The sequence below is a fragment of the Carassius carassius genome, chromosome 12 (genome assembly GCF_963082965.1).
Source record: "Carassius carassius chromosome 12, fCarCar2.1, whole genome shotgun sequence".
NCBI classification, from domain to species: domain Eukaryota; kingdom Metazoa; phylum Chordata; class Actinopteri; order Cypriniformes; family Cyprinidae; genus Carassius; species Carassius carassius.
The window spans coordinates 7,695,008-7,717,910 of NC_081766.1; the positions used below are offsets into that span (position 1 = coordinate 7,695,008).

At 37.5% G+C, this 22,903-nt stretch overlaps 2 protein-coding genes across 3 annotated transcripts in view; one reads left to right on the forward strand and one right to left on the reverse strand.

The window, feature by feature from the left end:
• On the reverse strand, window positions 1–18,497 carry LOC132154668 (cytokine receptor-like factor 1). 2 transcript variants are annotated; one of them, XM_059563312.1, is made up of 9 exons: window positions 18,409–18,497; window positions 12,342–12,865; window positions 9,253–9,531; window positions 7,126–7,255; window positions 6,243–6,412; window positions 4,457–4,614; window positions 2,983–3,151; window positions 1,510–1,691; window positions 1–730 (listed from the first exon to the last, which is right to left on the reverse strand). In XM_059563312.1, the coding sequence occupies exons 2-9, from the start codon at window positions 12,481–12,483 to the stop codon at window positions 707–709; spliced, it is 1,254 nt and encodes a 417-aa protein (XP_059419295.1). In that variant the 5' UTR covers window positions 12,484–12,865; window positions 18,409–18,497; the 3' UTR covers window positions 1–706. The 2 variants fall into 2 exon arrangements, with proteins under 2 accessions (XP_059419295.1, XP_059419296.1); XM_059563313.1 differs by lacking the exon at window positions 18,409–18,497 and having other exon boundaries at window positions 1,506–1,691; window positions 12,342–13,004.
• The window catches only part of LOC132154667 (kelch-like ECH-associated protein 1A), a 13,577-nt gene continuing 8,262 nt past the window's right edge, over window positions 17,589–22,903 (forward strand). The window contains exon 1 of the mRNA XM_059563311.1: window positions 17,589–17,995. The gene's annotated coding sequence lies outside the window, so the exon portion shown is untranslated. The remainder of the gene's footprint in view (window positions 17,996–22,903) is intronic.

Genomic DNA, 22,903 nt, shown 5'->3' on the forward strand with positions numbered 1-22,903 from the left:
AGAGGTTTATTTCTATGTATTGATATGTTCAGCATTGCATTGCATGTACCAGTTATTTAAAAAAAACTAGGAGACTTAAAAGTGGCAAGATGTTCTGTGAGGTATACCTGTCAGATTTTTAGGTAAACGGCTGTAAGTGTAGTCACCATTGTAACTCAAACATTCATCAAAGTTACCTTTGGTAAAACTGGATGGTCTTGATATTCTTCCAGTTGTCTTGAATTTGCACAAAACTCTGGCTGAAAAAACATTCGGACATTTTCCATTTGTCCATGAGGAACCTCTTTAACCTACAGGTCGGCTAAAGTTTGCAAGGTCACGGGTCCACATTTAGACCATGTGTCACGCCGGCTAAGCATGGCTTGTGCATAGTCATCAGTAAATGTGCAAATTATGACCTTTAATTAATTGCTCCCCGACACAATCAAGAACTTGTCTCCATGGATAGCGAGTTGCGAGGATATGGTCCATGTGATCTCCATGGCTATTATCAAACACAGTTTGTTTTCCTGTATAATAAGGCATTTTAGAGAACTGCACAACCGAGGTACCGAATGCCCGACACCCTTTGTTGTTTGAACATCCCGTTTTGAGTCCAGCTGTACTTTATCTTTTCGGATCTGAGCCAAGCAGCAGTCTGGAAAATGTGAATTCTTCCACAGTGTGCTGTTGTTGTTTAATGTTTCTGCCTGCCAGGAGCGACGTGCTATGATTTATCTCCTTGAAGAACCTGAAAACAGACAATATTACAGTAATCAGATAAACGCCCACAGAACATGAAAGGCTTCAAATAGCCATTCAAAAACAATCCGAGGCCACGGTTTCGGCAGGGATAGTGATGGCCAAAAATGATAGTTAAAAAGTGTTTGCATATATGCGGTTTAGAGATTTGGATATTCTTAGTGTAATTGCTACGGGTTTATCTCTTGTTGGTCTTGTCATGACGTAGCAGAGGGTCATCCAATGTGAAGTCAGATCTTTCCACGAGCATTTGGGTCATGTTTTTTCATACAACACTGATCACAACACACTAGGGACACATGAAAGTTGGGTATATTCTCTCGAGGTAAGGACTATCCCTGTCATTTCCAAAACAAGATTACTGTGGACTCTGAAAGATGTGAGCTCCGAACCGAATTCATATGTTGAATGATACTCGGCGTGCAGAACTTCATTACTCAAGTTTATTTAAATAGTCTGGTTTACTACGGTGGTTTATGAAAAGTTACCTGAAATCATATGAGTCGCCTCATGTTATTTACTTCTGTGGTTACCGAGCAAAACACAGGAAACTCGGTACAATAACACCAGAAGCACTTTAATTCAATTAACCCAGGCAACTCCAATTACTCAAGGGCTTGGATCCAGTCTCACAGAGTTAGGAGAGCTAATACTCTTGGCATAACAGCTGAAGAAACTAAAGCTGAAGAAAACCAGACACCTAAATGGTGATTAACGGGGTTTGGGGTCAAAAACAACTAGAATGCGAATAAAAAGCTCCTTACCTACCTGGTTGCGTGTTTTGTGAGATTTCTGCAGCCAGACCCGCCACTGATCATAAAGTTTGATACTCATACCGCTGCAACCGTAGGCGTGTTTGCGCACCCAGCCAAAGAACTGCTTCAAATCCCGCCGCAACGTGGAGTTCTGCTGCCCCACCTTCGAGTCACATGACCCTGTCAGCAGTCGCTCTGCAGGGGAAAGACAAAAATCAACACGTATCCATCCTGGGAGACAAGCACCTATCGTACACGCATCAAGCTTATCACAGATACAGAGCACAGTTTACACAGCCAACAAACACAAGTTGGGATAAAAATAAATCCTTTTTCCATTTTAAATAAACAACAGGTTTCTGAGCTCCAGATGTGGGCTGCCCCAGAAGAGTTAATGTGCAGAGGAGTTAATCTGTTAATCTTCAGAAACAATCCTCTGAAAAAATATATCCAACACCCCCCGTGGCTCTCTGGCAAGCCACAAAATGAGGAGATGTATGACTAAAGTAATGCGTTGCATCTGCTAGTTGGTGTCTGCTGGACTGAGCACAGTCTTGGAAATATGTATCTGATTATAGGATGGACTGCACGACACATTCAAAATGTGAAAATATGATGAAGGACAGCGAAAGCAACATCTCAATCCAACTATTCCTGCTACCATTTAACTAGTGTCACTGGTTATATATTTTTTATTTTCTATGTTGCTTTTTGGCCTTTATGTCATTTTTAATAAGAAAAAGATGGGAAATAACTATGCGCCGGATTTATATGTAAGATGAGATGTCTCCCACATGAGACCTGTTGCGCAAAAAGACTTCTAGGCTATGAGTCTACAAGTCCAAGTTTAAAATAATTATAATTTCATGAACTGCATGACTCGATATTCAAATGTGTTGGCAGACTTTACTTAGCATGAGTTAATAAAAATCTAACCGTTCATTGTTCATGTTATTCCATTAAATTTTATTATCAGACACAACTTTTGATTTTAATCATGTTAAAATAAATAAATATATAAAATATTATAAGATTAAAAATGCTTTAGAAGTATTTTTCATTGTTCACTAATGTAGCTAACTAAGGTTTAGCTAACTAAGGCTTGGTTGATTAACTTAACATTTTGGCCTTGTGTGGTTGCCAAGCACAAGCAAAAAAAAGGCACATTATCAGAATTTGTGATTATTTGTGTGTATTTACTTTTATCTGCATTTAACAATGGTTTTGAACATGGATCATCCATCCATCCATAATCAATCAAGAGGTCAAATTTTGGATGTATTATTATTTTTATTTTGAGTTCAAAACTCAGAAATAGTATTCTCTACATGTAATTATAAACTATGCAAACTTATTTAAAAAAAAGCAAAGTGAAATCCCTGTATTTACAAAGTACTTGAAAAAATACCACGGTAAACTTCCAAAAAAAATTGTTTCCACTAAGTACCTTCTTTTGCAAGGATCTCTTAAATGATATTTCTCTTACCACTGTGCGGTGTTGAGGCTGCAGTTGGGTGACTCCAGTCACTCCAAATGCCAGCTTTCCTAGATCCCAGAATCCCTACCGGATTACAGCGCACCTGCACAAAATACACTGTGCCTGGCCGCAACCCAGCCAGCCTGCAGGAAGTTTGGTTTCCAACATCATCCACCACCTGCAGAGAAAGACACCCAAAACAGTCTATTAGATCAAACACCTACAGTGACCACATACCACACACACACTGTTACCCTAACGGGCATATTTAATGTTCTCTATAAGAAGGAAACAAAGCCATTCACTTTCAAAATCCTTAAGCAAGTTCACACAAGCTCATCTACAAAGACGTAGAACAAAGAAATTTCCCTATTTTGTGTTCCTAGGGGATATACCAACATATATCAGAGACAAAGACAGGAGGTAAATAACAGGGACACACACATAAATAATTGGCCTGCCTTCTGGCTCTACATATACGCAGAGAGCACTAACACTGAGAGAAAATCTGATTAAGTAATTGCACGGGTGCAGACAGCATCATTAACATGTAAGGCAAGGCCATTCCAGCCTCAGTTCTTCCTCCTTCCTGTGTGTTAAAGCAGAGGTATATGGGATTCAAATGCAGGAATGTCGAAACGGCCTGGGCCCCCTGTAATTATTTACAATCCCAGTACCCCTGAATCAGTCCCTTTCCACGGTCCATTTCCAGACTCACATTTCAAAAACTACAAACACGGTTAATATGCATGGCTCCGTAATCCGAGGACCATCATTACTATTGGAACGTGATGAGTGGCAGAATGTTAACATCATCAGGTTGCCGTGTAACAGGCACGCTGGGTAATTATTTCCCTTCGCACAGGCTATGTAAGCAATCTGTGGGGTTGAGAATGGCCCAGGCGATAATACACCCCACGCTTTGAAAACAATAGTTCGGCTTCTGTCATGCGTTTTTGATGGTCACTGTCATATTTTGACTTGGTTAACTATGTAAGACTGTGCAACTGACAGCACAATGATGGGTAAGTAAAGAAAAAATAAATTATGTAACCCAACTCTGTCCAGCTTCAGAAGGAAACCTGCCAACTGATTGGATCCATATGAGTGAAATGGGGACAGCGAAAGCTTAAGTTTATTTGAAGCCCTAAAGTTTAGCCGGACTCTTCCGTGGCCAGAGGACTGGAAACCATGTGCTGTTCTGCTACAGCTGGAAATGACGTTTTGGACAAAGTAATACAAACACGGCAAATTCTACTGAAACATGGTTATCTTTTGAACCACTCTAATTAATCATTGCGCCACTCTACAAATGCTTTAAAATTGAGAAACTGACACTAACTCACAAGCATACACAGTTTGCATGACAAAACAAGTGGGTGTAGAAGTGAGAAGATGGTAATAGTAATCAGAATAATGGGCATCATAGAGAGTAAGGAGCGAGCCGATGATGTGTGCTCATTGATCGAGTGTGCTACTGTACCTTCCAGTCACTGCTTTCCTCCAGTCTGTATCTGATCTGGTATTTGGCCTGAAAGAGGAAGTCTTTTAGTGCAGGTGGTGTCCCCCAGCGCACGGTCAGCTGATCCTCCAGGTCGCCCACTCGGCTCACAGTCACATCAGTCGGTGGGTCTGTCGTCACTGAGAGGAAACGACACAAACAACATGTGATAAGGTTGGAGTAGCTGCAACAAAAGACTTATATTTTTAACTTATTCTTGAAATCTTGATATGAATTTGAATTGAAATTACAAAGAAAAGCAGTTTATTGAACTGCAATTTGACAATTCTAAAGTTTTCTTCCACCCTGATCCACAAGCAGTACATTCATTTACATTCAAATATTATGAAAAATCTATCTATCATCCACTCGTGCAACCATTCATCCATTACTGAAATTCTTTTAAATTTGTACTCAGTTTCATTATTTTACATTGAATTTACAATTAAAATTCTGCATCTTATGAACTTTAGGTTTGTATGAAATAAAGAGGTTAAAATAGTGTAATGCTTCAATTCTTGACCTGGAATTTGAATTGGAATGACAGAAAGGAATTTATTAATCAGCAATTTAAATGAAGAGATAAAGAAATTTCCACTCTGTTCCACAAATGTTAATTTCTTAAATATTGTGGTCATCAAAATATACATATGTCTGTCTAAAATGACTGAATAATATATAGTTCTGATCTCGTGGATATCTAGTTTACTCGCTACAAATTTGTATGAAGTCTGTTTTTAAGAAAAAAAGTTTTGTAAGTTTTGTAAAACTAGCCAATCACAAACTTTTGCCATTTTTTGTGTGCAAAATGCACCAGCTTGGGCGGTCTGCAAGCTGAGACTAGAGACTTTTGATCTTGTGATTCAACTAAGATGAAACAAAGGCTGCTTCTCGATATTCAAGCTGACTAATTTTTTCTGTATTTTTCCGCTTTGCCTGCATTTTGTTCAGGCTGCTATAAAATGACATAGCACTGATAGTGCTTCAAATTCCAAGTAATTGGAGTTTTCTTGGAACTCAAAGCTGTTGTTTAATTAACTGGTAACTAAGATGAGCATGGTCTCTTTTGCTATGGAGGTGGAGGCACTAGGTGTGGTGGCTGTGTCATAACTATGGCATGTTTCGAGGAGCACCCACCTTCCTCTTAATGCACTTTCCATTGAAAAATCACCCTGCCTCCCCCGTCAGGTACAGTTACACTGATTTACACTCACAAGATATAAAAGTTTATAACCTTTCTCATCAACTTTTTAAGGATGGAGGCTTAAGTGTGTGTTCAGGCTATTTAAGTTTAATTGCAAATACTTTCTAATGTCTTGCCAAGACAAAATGCCCCCCAACTTAGGTCCTAAAAATTCTAATTCCATTTTTATGAAGATGTTTGTTGTATAAAATGTCTGTTTGAAGAGATTATGTGCAAGCTTGGCTTGCACTCAAAGCACATAAGATCTTAAGAATTCAACAAAACAGACTTCAACCTATTCCTAAACAGTAGCCCCAGGCAGGTCACGGTACTGGGATTAGCGAAAAACTTCATAAAAATTCCATTCGTCTGTAAAGGAAGGCTTTGCAGGTATGTGTGAGTAGGTGGGTAGATACTGAATAAGGCAAAGGGATAGTGACGCTGCGATGGACCGCTGCAATTCGTCATGCCTCCACCCAGTTTTTACAAGGAGTGGCGCTCTCACGTTGCACGCGGTCTCCTCGTATTGTGTGCTGCCCATGAGGAGAACACCTGGGGCTGGGGTCAAAGGTCACGCACACTCACCCACATCTAAGATATCCAAGTAGATGATATCAGACGTTGCGGTTCCTAGTTGGTTGGAGGCCTCCACCCATATCTCGTAGGGTGTGAAGAGGGCGAGGTCGCGGGGGATGTAGCATGTGTACGGCTCTCCAGCGCTGTAGTCCTCACACTCCTTCTCTCGTCCATACCATCTATAGGTGCACAAACATGGTTTATTTTCTGATGCGTACCGACAACTGCATGGACACAATATATCTGTAGTCTGTGCGGGTTCCCTGTATGGAGGCTTTTAATGTTAAGAGCCAATGGACAAGCCAATCATATAGCCTCAAATGTGGGGATGATTATTTAATTATGGCTTATTCCTTCTGGTATGAGGACAATGGAAGCAATCAAAATCAACAAAAGAGCAATGATATACAAGTGCTTTAACAAGTCTCAGTTAGCTTTACACAGTTCACATAGCAAGGGCTATTAAATAATATAATTAAAAAAAAATACAAATAAAATAGAAAAAGAATAAAGCAAGCCAGTGTTAGAGGTCTATTTTTGCTTTTGTTAATTGTATAATAAATGAAAAAAAAAACAGATAGAATACAAAAAGATTAGAAAGCTAGTTTTATATATATATAAATAAAATGCAAAAGATAATGCTAAAACACACAAAAAATACTAATTTAGACCAATTTTAATATTAATTTGAACTTCCCTGTCACAGAAAAAAAGTGTATGGCATGTGCTTATCAGGAGGAATTAGCAAAGATGGTTGGTTTGAGACATCCTTAAACATCCTTCCACTGTCCTCCAGTGAAGGGGCATGTAAGAACATAACATATACAAACAAGATAAGGTGTGAATTTGGGAAGAGGCATTGACATGAGTGTGAATGACCTGTAGCACTGACCTGAGCTTATATTTGAGTGTGTATCGTGTCTTGATGAATGTTTCTCCCTGGCCCCCAGGGGCCCATTTACAGGTAAGGTCTTTGGTGTTCCTGGACCAGCAGGTAAGATCCATGGGTTTCTCAGGAGGCACTAAAAAACAGAAAAGGACAAGGAGTTTTCACTTAGCTGTCAAAGTGAGTTAGTGGAAAGTGACTCATGCCTCTCATAACACCTCATTTCACGAGTACACGCTTACATATAATTAGCTGAAGTATGATAATGCGTATTTGCCATGCTGTCTGGGGAAGGCCTCAAAGTACAGGAATGGCCCGAACCTAAAATACCCACCTCCCCATATAAGTGTAAAATGAACTCGAAGTGAGGAGATGGGGCAGGGGAGGGATGCTGATAAAACGTCAATGGATAGAGGCAAGTCAGCTGTATTTATACTATGGTGTTTCTCCACCGGTGTTTAATGCGCTCCTACCGAACCTTGTTAATAAAACATCATTAAAGGTACATGCTATAAATGTTGGTAAATGCTGAGGTAGTACAGAAAATCTGTCAAAAACAGTTGCTTGTTTTGAAGTCAACATGAAACAAAATACAAAAATGAAGGAAGAGACTTGATTTTACTGAACTTAAAATATATATTTATATTTTATTTAAATATTATATAAATATAATTTTGTATAATTTAATTCTATATAGTATAATTTTTTTTTTTAATTTAATAATTCTAGGTAGATGATAGAAAGATAGATACACAGACAGACACCATAGATACATTAAACTGAAAATATATATATTATATATATATATTTCTTTATTCTATTATATAATTACTCATAAATATAATAAATTATATAAATAATAATAATAACAACATTTAAGATAATACAAAAATATACCAAGAATACATTAAACTGATTCGAAATTACAGAAAAACTTTTTTACCACTGTTTTTTTATTCTTTACATTAAAACAAAATAATCAAGAAATGTATAAGCAACACAACCATTTTCAACTGTTTTATATTTCAAAATAATACTAAATGTTCCTGGGGAACCAAATCAACATTTTGAAATGAATGATTTGTGAATGATCATGTGATATGAGTACATTTTAAAATACATAAAACATTTTTTAAATTGTAATTAAAATATTTCACAATATAACAGTCTTTTACCGTACTGTATTTTGATAAAAAAAAAAAAGTAATAAAAAAAAAAGAAACGTTAAATTTTGATGAAAGGTTATGAATACTATCTTTTTTGGAATAATGTGCACAGATGAATCATTCACAATGAGATGAGGAGCATGTATTAAGAAAGTAAATAGGGTCCGTTTTGACTTTGTGTTGACTTTAAGTATTTTCAATAATGGATGAGTGTCTTCAGCTGTCATCCTCATTTAAATTCAGGAATGGGGCCAAGATTCCATTCAGATGAGAACAAAAGACACTGCGTCTAAGTGTAAGACTGTGATTATGTGAACCAAACCTTACAGAGAAGACCTCAGAGACATAGAGAGCTTGAGTCAACACAGCACTTCACTCTCACACACACACACACACACACACACACACACACACACACACACACACACACACACTTATCGTAACCACATCTCTCCATTTCTGGTTTTCAATCTTTTTTCCAAATGACCAGACACTCGCTTCCTTGACTTTGTCTCGCTCTTGTGTGTGTGTGTGTGTGTGTGTGTGTGTGTGTGTGTGTCTGTGTTTGTAATTTTCCATACTGCCACAATTCCATGTAACTTGACAAATGCGGTACATTTGTTCTGCCATACATGTCAGTCGAGGAAAGCGCCTATAATGGACCACACAGGTGCTAAAAGCATAACAGTAGAACAGATAGCTATCTTAAGAGGCTTAAACAACTGTCTAGTTCATTGGTGGACAGGCAGAAAACATTAAATACTGCAACAACTGTGGCTCAGTGGCAGGGGGTCAATTCATAAAGACTGTCTAATACTTCCACGTCTGACCCATATTCCCCAAGGCTCCAGGCTTAACCACAAAATCCATTTAACTGTATTTAAGTTGGATGCGTGCACATTCGCCAATTAAACACTCTTGGTAGTTATACAGGAGTAAATACAAACAATATGGTAGACATACTCACTACCAACATAGATGCAGGAGCCAGCAAGCACATGACCCCCACTGTTATGGCACACAAGGTTGTCTCCGGAGTGTTGGCGGGACCCTGAGAGACGCGGGAGGGTGACACTGAGCACGGTGGGGCTCAGTATGCTGTAGGTGCTGCTGGGAAGACGCTTTCCGTTCAGTGTCCAGTAGAGTGAGCCTGCGTGAACGCCATGGTCTGGATTCACTGAGCATGTGGCTGTCAGGCTGGAGCCGATTGGAAGGGCCGGATCTTGAGGGTAGATTGTAGCCACCTCTGAGGGAGGGTGAGATAAAGCAGGTTAGAGCTGGAAAGAGGCAGCATGGTTATTACAGGCTGTCTGGATATGGGTGAGCTCACATGATATATGACATTAAAGGAGGAGACAGACAGACCTCATGACTAACACATCAAAAAAAGTTGAGAATGACAGCCTAAATCAAAGCAATGTGGGATACGCAAGATGATTACAAAAGAAAATAATAGGGAACACATACAGTCAGATGGTCCGTCTTCATCTGAATGTACATTATCCCCCTTATTAGATGCTGTTTACTAAATAAATAAATGAATTAATATTAAATAAATATATGCACAAGAAATATTGGCTTGAGGTTATTTTGTGAGAAAAAGTTAAGTGTTCATTAAAAAAGTATTTTATCATTAAATGCACGAAAAAAAATCATAATAAATGAACATTATATATATATATACACACATGAAATATTGGTTTGAGATTATTTTGTTGAGAAAAATACATTCTGCCGGGGTCAGTGTTTAAATACATCTTTGGTTTAGTGTCCATTCAAAATAATATTTTACTATAGAATGCACATACAATAAATAAACTAACATTAAATACATATACAGTATGCACATGAAATATTGGTTTGAGATTTTTTTTTTGTTATGTGAGAGAGAAAAAAAGATATAAAGCTGGCAAAGTGTAAAAAATATTGTTTACCAGGGTCAATGTTTGAATACACGCATGGTTTAGTGTTCTTTAAAAAAATAAAAGACCACAGAATGCACATCGAATCATTAAATCAACATTAAAGAAATACATAAACATGGAATATGGAACATTACACACTGTTAGATTTGACATCAATCACTGCCCTGAACAATCCCAGATAATTAGTATAACACGTACTCACATACATTTATTATTTTGTAAACCCTTTTGGAGTTCATTATCACCCTTGTAATATGAAAATGTGGAATCCCTCAAAATAAATGTGTCAGTGCAGCACAACTGAGTAATAGAGGTGATGAGAGAACTGTCATGTGATTACGTGTAATTACATCAAGATATATAGATAGACATTTCACTTCAAACCCTTTAATGACAGGGGAAATTACAAGTATCTAGGAAATAGTAAATGAGCAGTAAGATATTTGGTTTCAGATCAGAAGGTCTCGTGAAGTAAGCCTGCATCCTGTCATCAATAATGCAATAATGCAATGCAAACTCAGTAAGGCCTGGATGCACATCTTACCGCTGAGACGGTGAACAACGGGACCACCCTTTGGACATTCACACCGTGTTGTCAAACCGCAATTACCTTTTAAAGGGTTACTTCTGTCTACACAGTTTTTTTTCTTTTAACTCTGTTTATATCAAACTGGGGCTTTTGCATTTAATGTTACCTAGAGAAGAGGGGAGTGTATTCTGTCAGTGGCTGTATTGCACTTCACTTTCTAAATCCCCTGCCTGGCACTGAGGGTGTGAATGAGGCAATACTTAATTAGATGTAATTAGTCTCAATCTTCCCTTCCACCAACACCTGCGAATGTCACGTAAGGGGAATGTGCTAAATGCTTGCATTGTAAATGTATTTCACAATAGCTATTAATAATTTAGCCTTGTTATTTACAGCTCAATTATGCCCATTGATCCGGTTACATTGTTCTCTGCAATTCATTAAAAGTAAATTAAACTTTCACAAACACCTATATTTGACCAATACTGAAAGTAGCTATGAATAGAATCCATCGTCTCTGTGATAGAGTTGACTTGACCTCAACTTTTCATTCAGTCACATATGCATAACAGAAATAAGCTTTAAGAAACATGATGTCAGGGTTTGTTGTGGTGCATAAGGCTGAACCCTCCACATGTTAAATTAACAATGCTCTGACCTTTTGACATTTTAACCCTTAGTATGCTTTTTCAATACAGTGCCATATATTCCACCGATATAGATATCATCAGTTGTTCAATTCGTTAAACCAGGCAATTTACTACAACAGCATTGCAATGTAAATAAAACACTGAATGCTGTTGTCTTAAAATCTTGTTTACAGGTCAATGGCATTCAGATCTATTAAATTTATTAAATAAAATACATTAAAATAATAGATTAGAAATTTCAGTTAAATGATTAACTTTTTCAAAAGCTCAAGCTTTCGATATTACAGCATAAACAAAACAACTTAATAAATAATAATATTACTAAGAATTTTTGATTACTTTGAAATGTTGTGGGGCTTAATTTAGACTGTAAAAAAAGAAAGAATTTTTTTCTTAAAATGTTGGAAAAACCTAACCACCAGATTAAGGTCCGGGTTAACCAACATGTAAATATCCAATTTCATTTTTAATGTGCGAACAAAATCATTAAAAAAAATAAATTATATCACAGAAGATCGATCTAAACCATCATGCCTATGTGTAAAGATTATTAAATTTTTAAAATATTTTATTATATTTGTTTATAAAAACAGATGTTTTCTTTAGGTAAAAATGAGAACCATTGTATTGCTGTAAAAATAAAACCTACCAGTCCATAAACATTACAAGAACATGGCACGTTATTGACCTATATATAAAAATACTCTGTTTTGCAGATGCTGTATAGTTAAAAATTGACTTAGATGATTTTGTTTCATTATCACTGTAAATAACTTAATTTACATCGTATTAGAGTTTTAACTTTTTACCTATTCTATTTACTAATTTAAATTCAATAGCCTGCTGAGCGCGTCAAGTTCTGAAACGAACCCCATTCGATGAAGAAGGTACGTAAGAACACATGTAACACACAGACACACACATGTAGAGAGGGGGCTATAAATGTACTCACGGGTGGAAGACGACAACACGCCGGCAGCACAGTGGAGCAAAAACAGTAACCAGATCATCTTACGAAATAAGTTCGCTTTCTTTCTTTTAGTACAAGAGAGTGTATTTGGACTATGCAGGAATAGTCTATTTGATCCACGCATGCCACACCGAGTCCAGCTTCCACTGCACCAGAAGAGTTGATCCCAGCGTCAGTTCCTGAGCTGCTGGCGTCTCGCGGATGTTCCAGAAGACTGAACTTTACAGAATATCCGTCAAATGTTCAGTTGATGTCAGGGTGCATTCGTCCTCTTCATTTACTTTTGGCATCGTTTACCGTGCTGAGGATCTCCACTGCCAGGAAACATCCAAGTTTATACTTTGCAAGCTCCTCCCATGTCTACTCACATAGTTCCAAGTCATTTTTGCCTCTTTCGTTTTATTCCTCCCTTCCTTCTGTCTGTGCCCTCCTCTTGTCTCGAGCAGGTCTTGTATCTAGAAGAGTGTAATATCTGTTTCCTGGTGAATCCCGAAGATTTGGCCTACCTGTGGGCCAGAAGAATCTCTTAATGGGAAATCTTACCTTTAGCCTTATTATGGACAGTCATTTAAGGCTGAGCAGTTAAATTCTTTGGCAACGGACTGGAAGAAGTAACAACTTAACTCACCTTCTGTACCCCTTATCTCTGAAATGTCTCTTATACATATTATTATATTTGAACAGAATGGAATAAAGGGAGATAATGTGACTCTAATAATAATGTATTCTCTTCTGTATTCCAAATTTTCTATGCAATATAAAAAGAAAATAAATGTTATTTTGATTATATTGTATAGCATTTTGCCAATTGTTTTGATATGAAAAAGGTGTGATAAAAATTATGGAAATATTTAATATAAATATAGATTAGGTATGAATGTTAATTAAACTATAATTATATAGAATTATGCAGAGAAAGAATTATATTGACAGTAAGTCAGAATAAAAAAAACATCTCAACAATCATACTGCTAAAATAAAATAAATTGCATTAAATAGAATTATTTAAAATAAAAAAATACAAGAGAATAGATTTCCAAAAACATGAAAAGCTTAACACTTTTTATTATTTATTTATTTGCTGTAAACGGTTTAAATCGTTGGAAAATGATCAATTCAATACAAACATCTCAAAGTTGTCATGACTAATGTTTGACTAATGGTGGTAATGAGCAGTTGGAGACGTGGTCCTAGTCATTGAGTCACCCACTCAGTAAGAAAATATAATTTTAAACAATAACCATGACAGTCAGTTTGCCTGTGGGTCAGCAAGCCACAAAGCAGCACTTTATCTGTTGTACAAAAAATGCTTGTTAATGCCCGGTTTACCGTTAGTTCCTCGCTGGTTCTGTCTCGTAAATGAGTTAGCAGACTTTCTTTCCAGTTATCACCATACAATGCTATAACAAGAGGGATGTCATCCAAAGTCTTTGAATGGGGACAAAGGCCATTCATCTCACAGAGCCCTCAAGGGAAGGGAGAGCACATTCATTAATTCTGCCTTTATTCTATACTTTTATGCCTATGTCTTCTAAACAGCCGGTCTGCACTTCTAAACACCTTGTTCCTAAATATATTCTACACTTCTAAATAGTTTACTCATGCATATGTATCATGTCTGAGTCAATGCATTCGTAAGAACGTTATATCATATAAATAGCGCACCTCGGGAACTTTACATTTACAAATCAAGATGTTGTAATCACAACAACCTCAGCAGGCTTCAGATGAATGAAAGCCATACAAACGGATTAACAAGGTATATAATTATTTGTGAATGAAGTAGCTGTTCCTGGGAAACAAACGACTGTAGGAACTGACATGCGTGGTCATTTTACACAGAAATAAGCTCCAGATTTCAGAGGAAATGGTCTTACTATCATCTGCCTCAGATCTTTAAGTCTTTAGGAATATAATCCAGTCCATTAAATGACTTTGGATCAACTTGAAGGGGCGAGAGTGATTATACTTTTCGCTAAATCCTAAAAGATGGGAAAATAATCCAAAACATTAGCTATGCAGATCAACTAGAGGAGAGGAAGGAAAGGAGTTCCTCCAGTATTACGGTATCTGAGTGATGTGTTGAAAGAGTTCTGCTTTGGAGACAGAACAACAAAGATAGTTAGAAACAGAAAAGCAAACAAGAACTTCCTCTCAGCAAATTAATTACAACGTAAATCTCTCGGCCAATTCACTGACCGCATCTGATTGGACACATACTCAGCTAGGTGATGCCTATCCAGAACATGACTTAGACTTCAAGGAATTGTCTGTATCTAAGAGGACATTTATCCTCCAGAAGCCTTCTCTGAGACAGCACAACACACCATAATGAGACAGGGAAGCATTGATTACCGGGACCCTGTGATTTAGAGGGTAAGCTCTGGCATGTGGAACAAATTATCCCACCATAAAGATTTCAGGGGGAATTCTCTTCGGGACGGAGGCTTGGACTCCGAGCATTCAAGCCGAGTGTGAAAGTATTGGCTGCTATGTTTTGAAGCACTCCAAGGACCCCAAATTGGACATGCAGTAATATAATGATGATTACCCAAAGGGGATTAAACCTTAGTCCAACCCACCTCAGCATTTTATGTCCAACACAGAGACCCTCTCAAAAATGTCTGGAAAGCTGGGAGAGGATCCAGTTCTGCGAAACATGTGCTGAAATCACTGTAAATCAAGCAATTTCCTCTTAATACACAGAGACAGTCACTGACCCCAGCAATACAATCCACACTGATTGGGAGAAAATGTTTGTTTGAAGTAGGGTCAAAGCATTTCCAGATTCAGTTAAGCTTTGTTTATATTGTAACGTATGTTACAATGCATTATTTCTTTAAAGAATGGATAAATGTGAATTAACATGGAATGAAAAGTCAAAGAAATATAAATCAGATCATCGTTTCTGACGGATACCCCTGACATAGTTTCTAAAGCCAGAGAAGCACCTTTGGCATCCCTCCCAATAATGCATGACAGATGTACAGTATATCAACCATACACTCGGTGTTGGCAAGATCTTGCAAATGTGAACCCAAAATTCCCAAGAGTCTTAGAGTTGTTAACTTGCTCTTTCTACTCATTCCATCTGGATTCAATGTGCTGGGTGAAATGCGTCGACAATCGAACAAGAAATGGGTTGAGAATGTATATTTCACCATTCATTCTCTACCTTTGCCAATTCTTTATTCATTCCCAAATGCTGTACTTACTTCCTCTATACTCTTTAGGTTAAGCAAATCTTGCAATATTTCATGCACTCCTGGCATGTGTATAGTCATATCTGTGCTATACAATCTTTGAGAAAATGAAAATATTTGGAAAATGTACTTTTCAATTCAAATTCATGACTCAAAGTCCTAAATATCCAAACATGCCCCTAAAGTAAAATGATATTTTAAAGTCAATGCATACTAATATGAACATATATGTATGGAAGTCGGAATAATAATACATAAATATAAACAAACCAGTGGTCTTTTTCATGCTCTAATTGTTATGATGCTGCTCAGATTTTTAATTTAACACAATGATACTCAAAGCTTTTATTCTGCACTTTCTTCAATATTACAATCAGCTATTTGAAAGTATAACAACAGATACAAAACCACTAGTCGCAGTGCACAATAAAATTAAATATAGGCAAATGAGCTGCATGTCATTCAAAAACAACCATTAGAGGGAGCACAAACACAATGTATTTAATTCAATTTGAGAATTATTTTCAGGATTGAGAATTATAAAAATTAGAATTTTACAACAACTGGTAATACAATCTCTAAAGTTGTGAGGCTATCCAAATCATCTTAAGTGCATATAAAAAACTAACATGTTATTAAGCACATTTTCAATTGCTAAAAAAATTAAGAGTTTAATTTGGTTACTCTTTTTTGTGCTAACTAATCAATATGGAAATTATTTTGATACACATTACAAAATAATTTGTGAAGCAATCAAACTCAGTGGGTTTCAAATAATAAAAAATATCAAATAAGAAACAAGTAGGGAGGGTCGCATAATGGGGGGAGTGGGTGTCTAAAAAAAAAGTGTTGTGCATGCAGGTTGTGCATTAGTAAGGTCTCATGTTCTGCTGTGTCACTGTGCGCTTTTTTATTCTCTTGGCACTAACTGTGTAAGTGAAAGAGCAAACCTAATGACCTGCACACATTGCAAAGAAACAGTTGGCATATTATACAAAGGACAAAGTCCATTATCTTCTTGTGCAATAAGAAAGAACACTAAATAACAAACAAATTATGATATTTGATTGTGGTTCTAAATGGTTTTACTGTACCAAAGTGTGCATAGTAAGCATTGATAGGTGTTATGTTAAAGATGAGTAGATTATTATAATCATATCATAATTAGCATTATCAATAAATGCTAATTGATTCAATGTTATAAATGCTTCGGCAGAACTAAGAATGACTAATTCAGTGCAAACACTGCCATAAGAAAACGCTTTGCATATGCACCTGATCTTTGTAACATTAAACTTTGCTGTCCTTTGTTGGAACATATTTGCTCTTGCACCTCAAGCTCTAGGTGGAAAACACTGTTTTACATGGAAAACAATGTTTGTGCTTCAATAACTTCCTTAAGATCATGACAAGGCAAGAATCAGTAAAACAATCCTCACAAATGCCACTAAGGTCAAAGACCTGGGTGTAACCCAACAAGAACTACGATTCAGCCTTGGAGGAATCCTTACAGTAAAATGATTTGCTATCTTCCAGAAATCCATAAAATCTGATATTCTATATCTGTATATAGCTTTGTGTCAACACTGTTAATGACTATGTTTGAAGGGGCAAATGTGAGGCTGAAGTTCCCCTGTTTGAAATGTGGATTAGCTTGTTTTATTGTGGAATGCCACTCACATTATATTCTGACTCACTAAAGCCTCAGTGACAATTAAAATCTCAACAAGCCAAAACATATACAAATTTCATCTAGGATTAAGAAGAGGGTTTCCCAGTGGGTGTCTGTTTGCCTCTTACATAACAACCTGAAGGATTTTTGGCAAAGAACATGTCAAATTCTCTGGACTGCGAAGCATTCAGAGATGGGTTATCTGAGATGTATATTTAAATAACAAATGAGATTAACTGACAGTCCTCGATATCTTTGCTTTCGGTTTGTCAGTCAGCCTGTGATAGGTCCCACTGGCGTTCAGCTGAACAGAGGAGTTGCACAGTCATGCTGATGTCAATGGCACTCAGTGTTTGGAACGCTGCCAGCGGGAACGCGCGCTAGTGAGTGTGCACGAGCCTCCTTCACACAGTCATACTGCGCTGTGTGTTTGGAACTTGGAAGGCTGCTTACGGGCGCGCAAGCGTTAGTGAAAGCGTGTGCGCGCGTTTCCCATCGCAGTCAATTGACAGCTGGAAGGCAGTCGAGCTTTGCCTCACAGCAAACTTTCGATTTTTTTCCTCCCTTCTGTTTTTCTTTGACGTTTTACGCGCCAACTACTGGAACGTTCTGTTCGTGAAAGCGTTCGGAGGGCATTCCCTTCTTCATTTATTCATCTCTTATTTGAATTTTAACAGCATTGTTCTTTATATAAAGCACATATGACAGCACGTAACTTAAGTGGAAGTAAGTGAAGAACTGTCGCCGGTTCCTGAAACAAGGTGAGTGCTTTTAGCGGGTGTAGATAGAAAACTGCGTTACATTTGTGTCGATGGACACCAGAACGCTCTAGAAAACGCGCGCTTGACAATTGTCTAAACTAATATGTTATTTTGATTCTTGCATGATCAGCACAATGTTATCAGGGGTGCGACAGCCAGCCCACGGTGTGATGTCACAGTTCCTAAAATCATGAATGAGCGCTTCATGTTTTTTTTTTCTCCCCAAACTAAAATACTGACAGAGTAGGCTAGTTTGGTTCTTTATAATCCTTAAGCAATATCACACGAGCAGTGCTACTGTAGTAGCATTGCACAGATTCAGCAGTAACGTTAGGTAAATACAAATAAAAACTAGCATGATAGCTAGTGTAATATTATGCAGTAACGTTAATTATAAATATCGTGTAACTTACGTTTCACACAAAGATTGGTGAGTTAGTTTGTATATTTCTTCTTAGTCAACGAAAATTGTTCCGAACGTGCCAAAGTTGAAAGCTTTGGGTGTCACCAAGCAACGCTCATGCTAAAAGCCGGAGTGGAACAACGTGTATTAGTGGAGCGGAACGGCCCCTCCCTCGCTCAATGCTTTCTGTAATCACTTACTGTAGGTCTACTCCAGAGTTTCTATGTTCTGGGCTCTGTACAAGAAACCCGTTCCTGACGATCGTGGACTGAGAACTCCCCGTGCTGCATGCAGTAATACATCTCTGAAGTAGTGTTATGTCTGACACCGAAACTTATACATTTGACTGAAACTGAAAATTGCAAATTTTATGATTTTTTTAAAGTGTCAATACACCCAAACAACTTATAATCACCTTTGATAAAAATGTTCTGAAAGAATAATTTGCAGAGATAATTTGCTGTTCCTTGCGTAGCAATGTGATAAAAAAACAAAAACCTTTGAGTAAAAATTTTCAATTTTTACGTTTGCTAAATTTTGACTTCAGAAATGATAAATTAATTCTAAACGTTTTTTCTTTTTACTTTTTTTTTCTTTTTCTTTTTTGCAATTTGCACAGTGGGCTCTACCCCTAAAACAGTAACATTGAAGGTCCAAATTCAGTACACAACTTATTAATAAAGCATATTTATAGACAAGCAGAATAGCCCAGAATATGGAAGCAATAGCTTACATTACACGTAAAGGGTTACTCCACCCCAAAATAAAAATGTGTCATTAATCACTTACCCCCATGTCGTTCCAAACCTGTAAAAGCTTTGTTAATCTTCGGAACACAATTTAAGATATTTTGGATGAAAAGAGGGGGGCTTGTTACTGTCCCATAGACTGCCAAGTAAATTACACTGTCAAGGTCTAGAAAAGTATGAAAGACATCGTCAGAATGGTCCATCTGCCATTAGTGGTTAACCGTAATGTTATGAAGCGGCGAGAATACTTTTTGTATCCGAAGAAAACAAAAATAATTACTTTATTCAACAATTTGTCTCCTCTGTGTCTCTCCGCATCACCGTGGTGCCATTTTGAGGAATATCCGCTGAACGCAAACTGTGTATGCTCTTCTGTGTCAGCCGTGACACAAGGATATGTTTTCTATGTGTATTTACACTTTGATTTAAACAAAAACAGCACATTTGTGCAGGGAAAACAGTGGTGTAAAAAGGCCAAATTTAAACATTGTTTATGTTGCAGACTATATACAGGCAAGCATACGTGGCTGGAATATGAACGCAGCAGAGTCTCATATTAAGCATTTTCCTCCCATAAAAAAAACATGGTTTGAAAATGCTTATGCATTAAAAGAGTGATATTAAAATCCAAAACTCAGCATATACACCTTATCATACTATAGACTACTGAAAATCCGAAGAGCCCAGAATATGAATGCAACTCGCAAAGTTACACGTTAAGTGTCTGAATAAATATTCAGCAGATACAAAGCACAGCATTTAAAAAAAAACGGCAGCTGAGCATATAGTAAATGTTTATAAATTATTTGCATATAAAGTAGTTTTTACAGCAAGCTACATACCACAAATTATGTAAATGGTCAGCAGCTGATACAAGCTGCCGCTGCAGACACTGCCAAATGAAGTCTGTGGCAGCTGGCAGCAGGAAAGTGGAAAGCGTGGAAAGTGGCAGCTAAGCATAGCATAGCAGATGTTATAAATTACTAGGTCTACATGTATAATGTTTTTCAAATATAGCTTTAACAGTTCAAACATTACCTCAGATTATATAACTGGTAGCTGATACAAACTGTGGAAAGTCTGTGGCAGCTGAGCATATAAATGAGTATAAAGTACAGTCCTGTGAAAATGCTTATAGTTATACAGTATATCCACCGAAGATATATCTATGTAGACAGATTTCCATTTATGAATAAAGCTTAATGTTTTCACATATCTCTGGTGGTTATATGTGTGTGTAAGGCAGATGTGTATAAATAGGGCCATGTTTCGACTTAATGTGCAACTTAGCGTGTTGCATTCATATTAATATTCATATTCTGGGCTATTCTGCTTGTCTGTAAACAGTAGCCTATGCTTTATTAATGAAGTGTCACTGTTTTTTTAAGCAGGATACACATTAAGACACATGAAGCGTTTGTGGCACTGTCCGCGGCCACACACTTGCACTAGTGGTACAGCCCACACTGCAAATTGCAAGGGAAATAAAATTGGCAAAATAGACAATCGTTTAGATTTCATTTATTCAAACGATCATTTCTGAAGTCACAATTTAGCAAAAGTAAAATAGAAAAAAAGGAAAGAAAATGGTAACTACTAATTTATGAATAACTGATTTTTCTTTTTTAAATGAGCGTATGGTTTAAATTTTTTTATTTTCGCATTTGCAGCATATGGCATAAAATTGTATTGTAAAGTATTACACGGATCTTGATTGTGCTGTGGCTTTAACCCCAACTGTTTTCATTGACAAAGTAAAAATAGACAAAGTATATGGCAATATTGTGTCTAAAATGTAAGATCCTCAGCCTTAACTGATTGTTGAAGTTCAGAACAACAGCACTCTTGCTTGTGTGATATTGCCTAACTATATGATTCTATTCTCCTTTTTAATTATGTGTATCCCTGCTGATTTGAGAGGTTAAAGTGCTTCATTGCTTCATGCAGAAATGATTGAAGTCGTGGGAAGGGGAAGTCGTGGCCTAATGGTTAGAGAGTTGGACTCACAATCGAAGGGTTATGAGTTCGAGTCTTGGGCCGGCAGGAATTGTGGGTGGGGGGAGTGCATGTACAGTGCTCTCTACACCCTCAATACCACGACTTAGGTGCCCTTGAGCAAGGCATCGAACCCCCAACTGCTCCCCGGGCGCCGCAGCATAAATGGCTGCCCACTGCTCCGGGTGTGTGTTCACTGTGTGTGTGTGTTCACTGCTCTGTGTGTGTGTGCACTTCGGATGGGTTAAATGCAGAGCAAGAATTCTGAGTATGGGTCACCATACTTGGCTGAATGTCACGTCACTTTCATTGTGTTCATCTCTGTTACAGTCCTCGCACCCCCCCCCCCCCCAGCTCTGCATATTCTGCACGTCTCTCTTTGATAATCAGCTAGTTAGAAGTGAGCTCCGTGCATGAACTATACTCCCATTGACATGGTCCTTATAGTGCTCATTTCTCCCTACTCCCTGAGCAGGGGAAATCTGTTGAATTTTCCCTCACTTCGGAGCATTCATTCACAGATTTGCGCTGTGCAACGTCTTCACACACGGACATATGTGGCATCATATACCTCGGTAAATAAATACAATTTAAATTCATATCTCGAACACTTCAATGCACTTTGATTGGAACATATACGTTTGCTTCGAACTGGAATCATGTAATGCCTCCGTCTATGTGCAGTAGTTTACTTTTTATTTAATGTTATTTACTCACCAGTAATAACAAGAACTTATGTAAGGGATAAAGCACAATTAGCTGGTTGTTATTGTGAAATAAACCTCAGACTGGGTGACCAGGACCTCATAAGACATAGTGGCAATGCAGCACTGATCTGACTCTTTAGTCAACTGTCCTGAAACTCTCACAAACTGGCCCAGGGCCATCAGGTGATTCATATTGTTGAGTCCTTAGCTAATTGAACTATCGTTAGTCATCTCTGTGAGTCACACTGCAGTACATTCCTAAAGTGTGTGTGTGTGTGTGTCTGTGTGATAAAGAGATAAAGAGAAAGAGAGCGAGAGAGAGAGAGCACATCTGACTCTTTCTAAGTTAACTAGTAGATTATGAGAATTGTGCAAGGATTTCAGTGTACTTTATCGGATCAAAGGATTTCCCATCAGTGATCACCGCCCTGCCATGTACCCAGTGTCTTTATGATTCAGTTTTCCTCATAGTCATGAACACTTTCCAGAGTGCCCTTAAACTGACTCACTCTTTTATCAGGACAATGGTAATGTGTCATGGTGCAGTTATCAAGATGTGTTTTGTACTCTTGCTGACACAGTGGAACTGCGCTCTCCCTCGCTCTGTCTCTCTCTCTCTCTCTCTCTCCCTGGAGTGGTGAGGACTTTGTTTTATTAAAGGCATAGCCCACCCCAAATTGAAAAATTTGTCATTATTTACTTACCTCATGCCATTGTCAACTTGTTTGTTCTGCAGAGCACAAAAGTAAAAAATTTCAAGATAGTTTTTATCAGTTCATGTGACCATGTCTGTAAAGCTCCATACAGTACAAAAACACTGCAAAGTAAAGTGGACACATAATAATTTTTTTTTCAATCTATGCATGAGCAGAGGCTATAGACAATTTTTTATTGAAAAGGAATGTCAATAAATAATAACTAAATACGTCTCCGAAAGACTTGGATTACTGAACACGAATCGCATTACTACTTTTATGTGTTTTTCCCTTTTTGGAGCTTGTCAGATGTGGCCTCTATGAACTGGAGTTTACATGCACTCTTATAATGCCCTTAG

Coding starts and splice junctions, on each gene's coding strand:
- LOC132154668 (XM_059563312.1), bottom strand. CDS start 12,483: ATGCGTGGATCAAATAGACTATTCCTGCATAGTCCAAATACACTCTCT. Junction 3,152..4,456: donor AGGAAAGCAGTGACTGGAAG/GTACAGTAGCAC, acceptor CTTTCTCTGCAG/GTGGTGGATGATGTTGGAAA. Junction 731..1,509: donor CTCACAAAACACGCAACCAG/GTAGGTAAGGAG, acceptor GTCTGTTTTCAG/GTTCTTCAAGGAGATAAATC.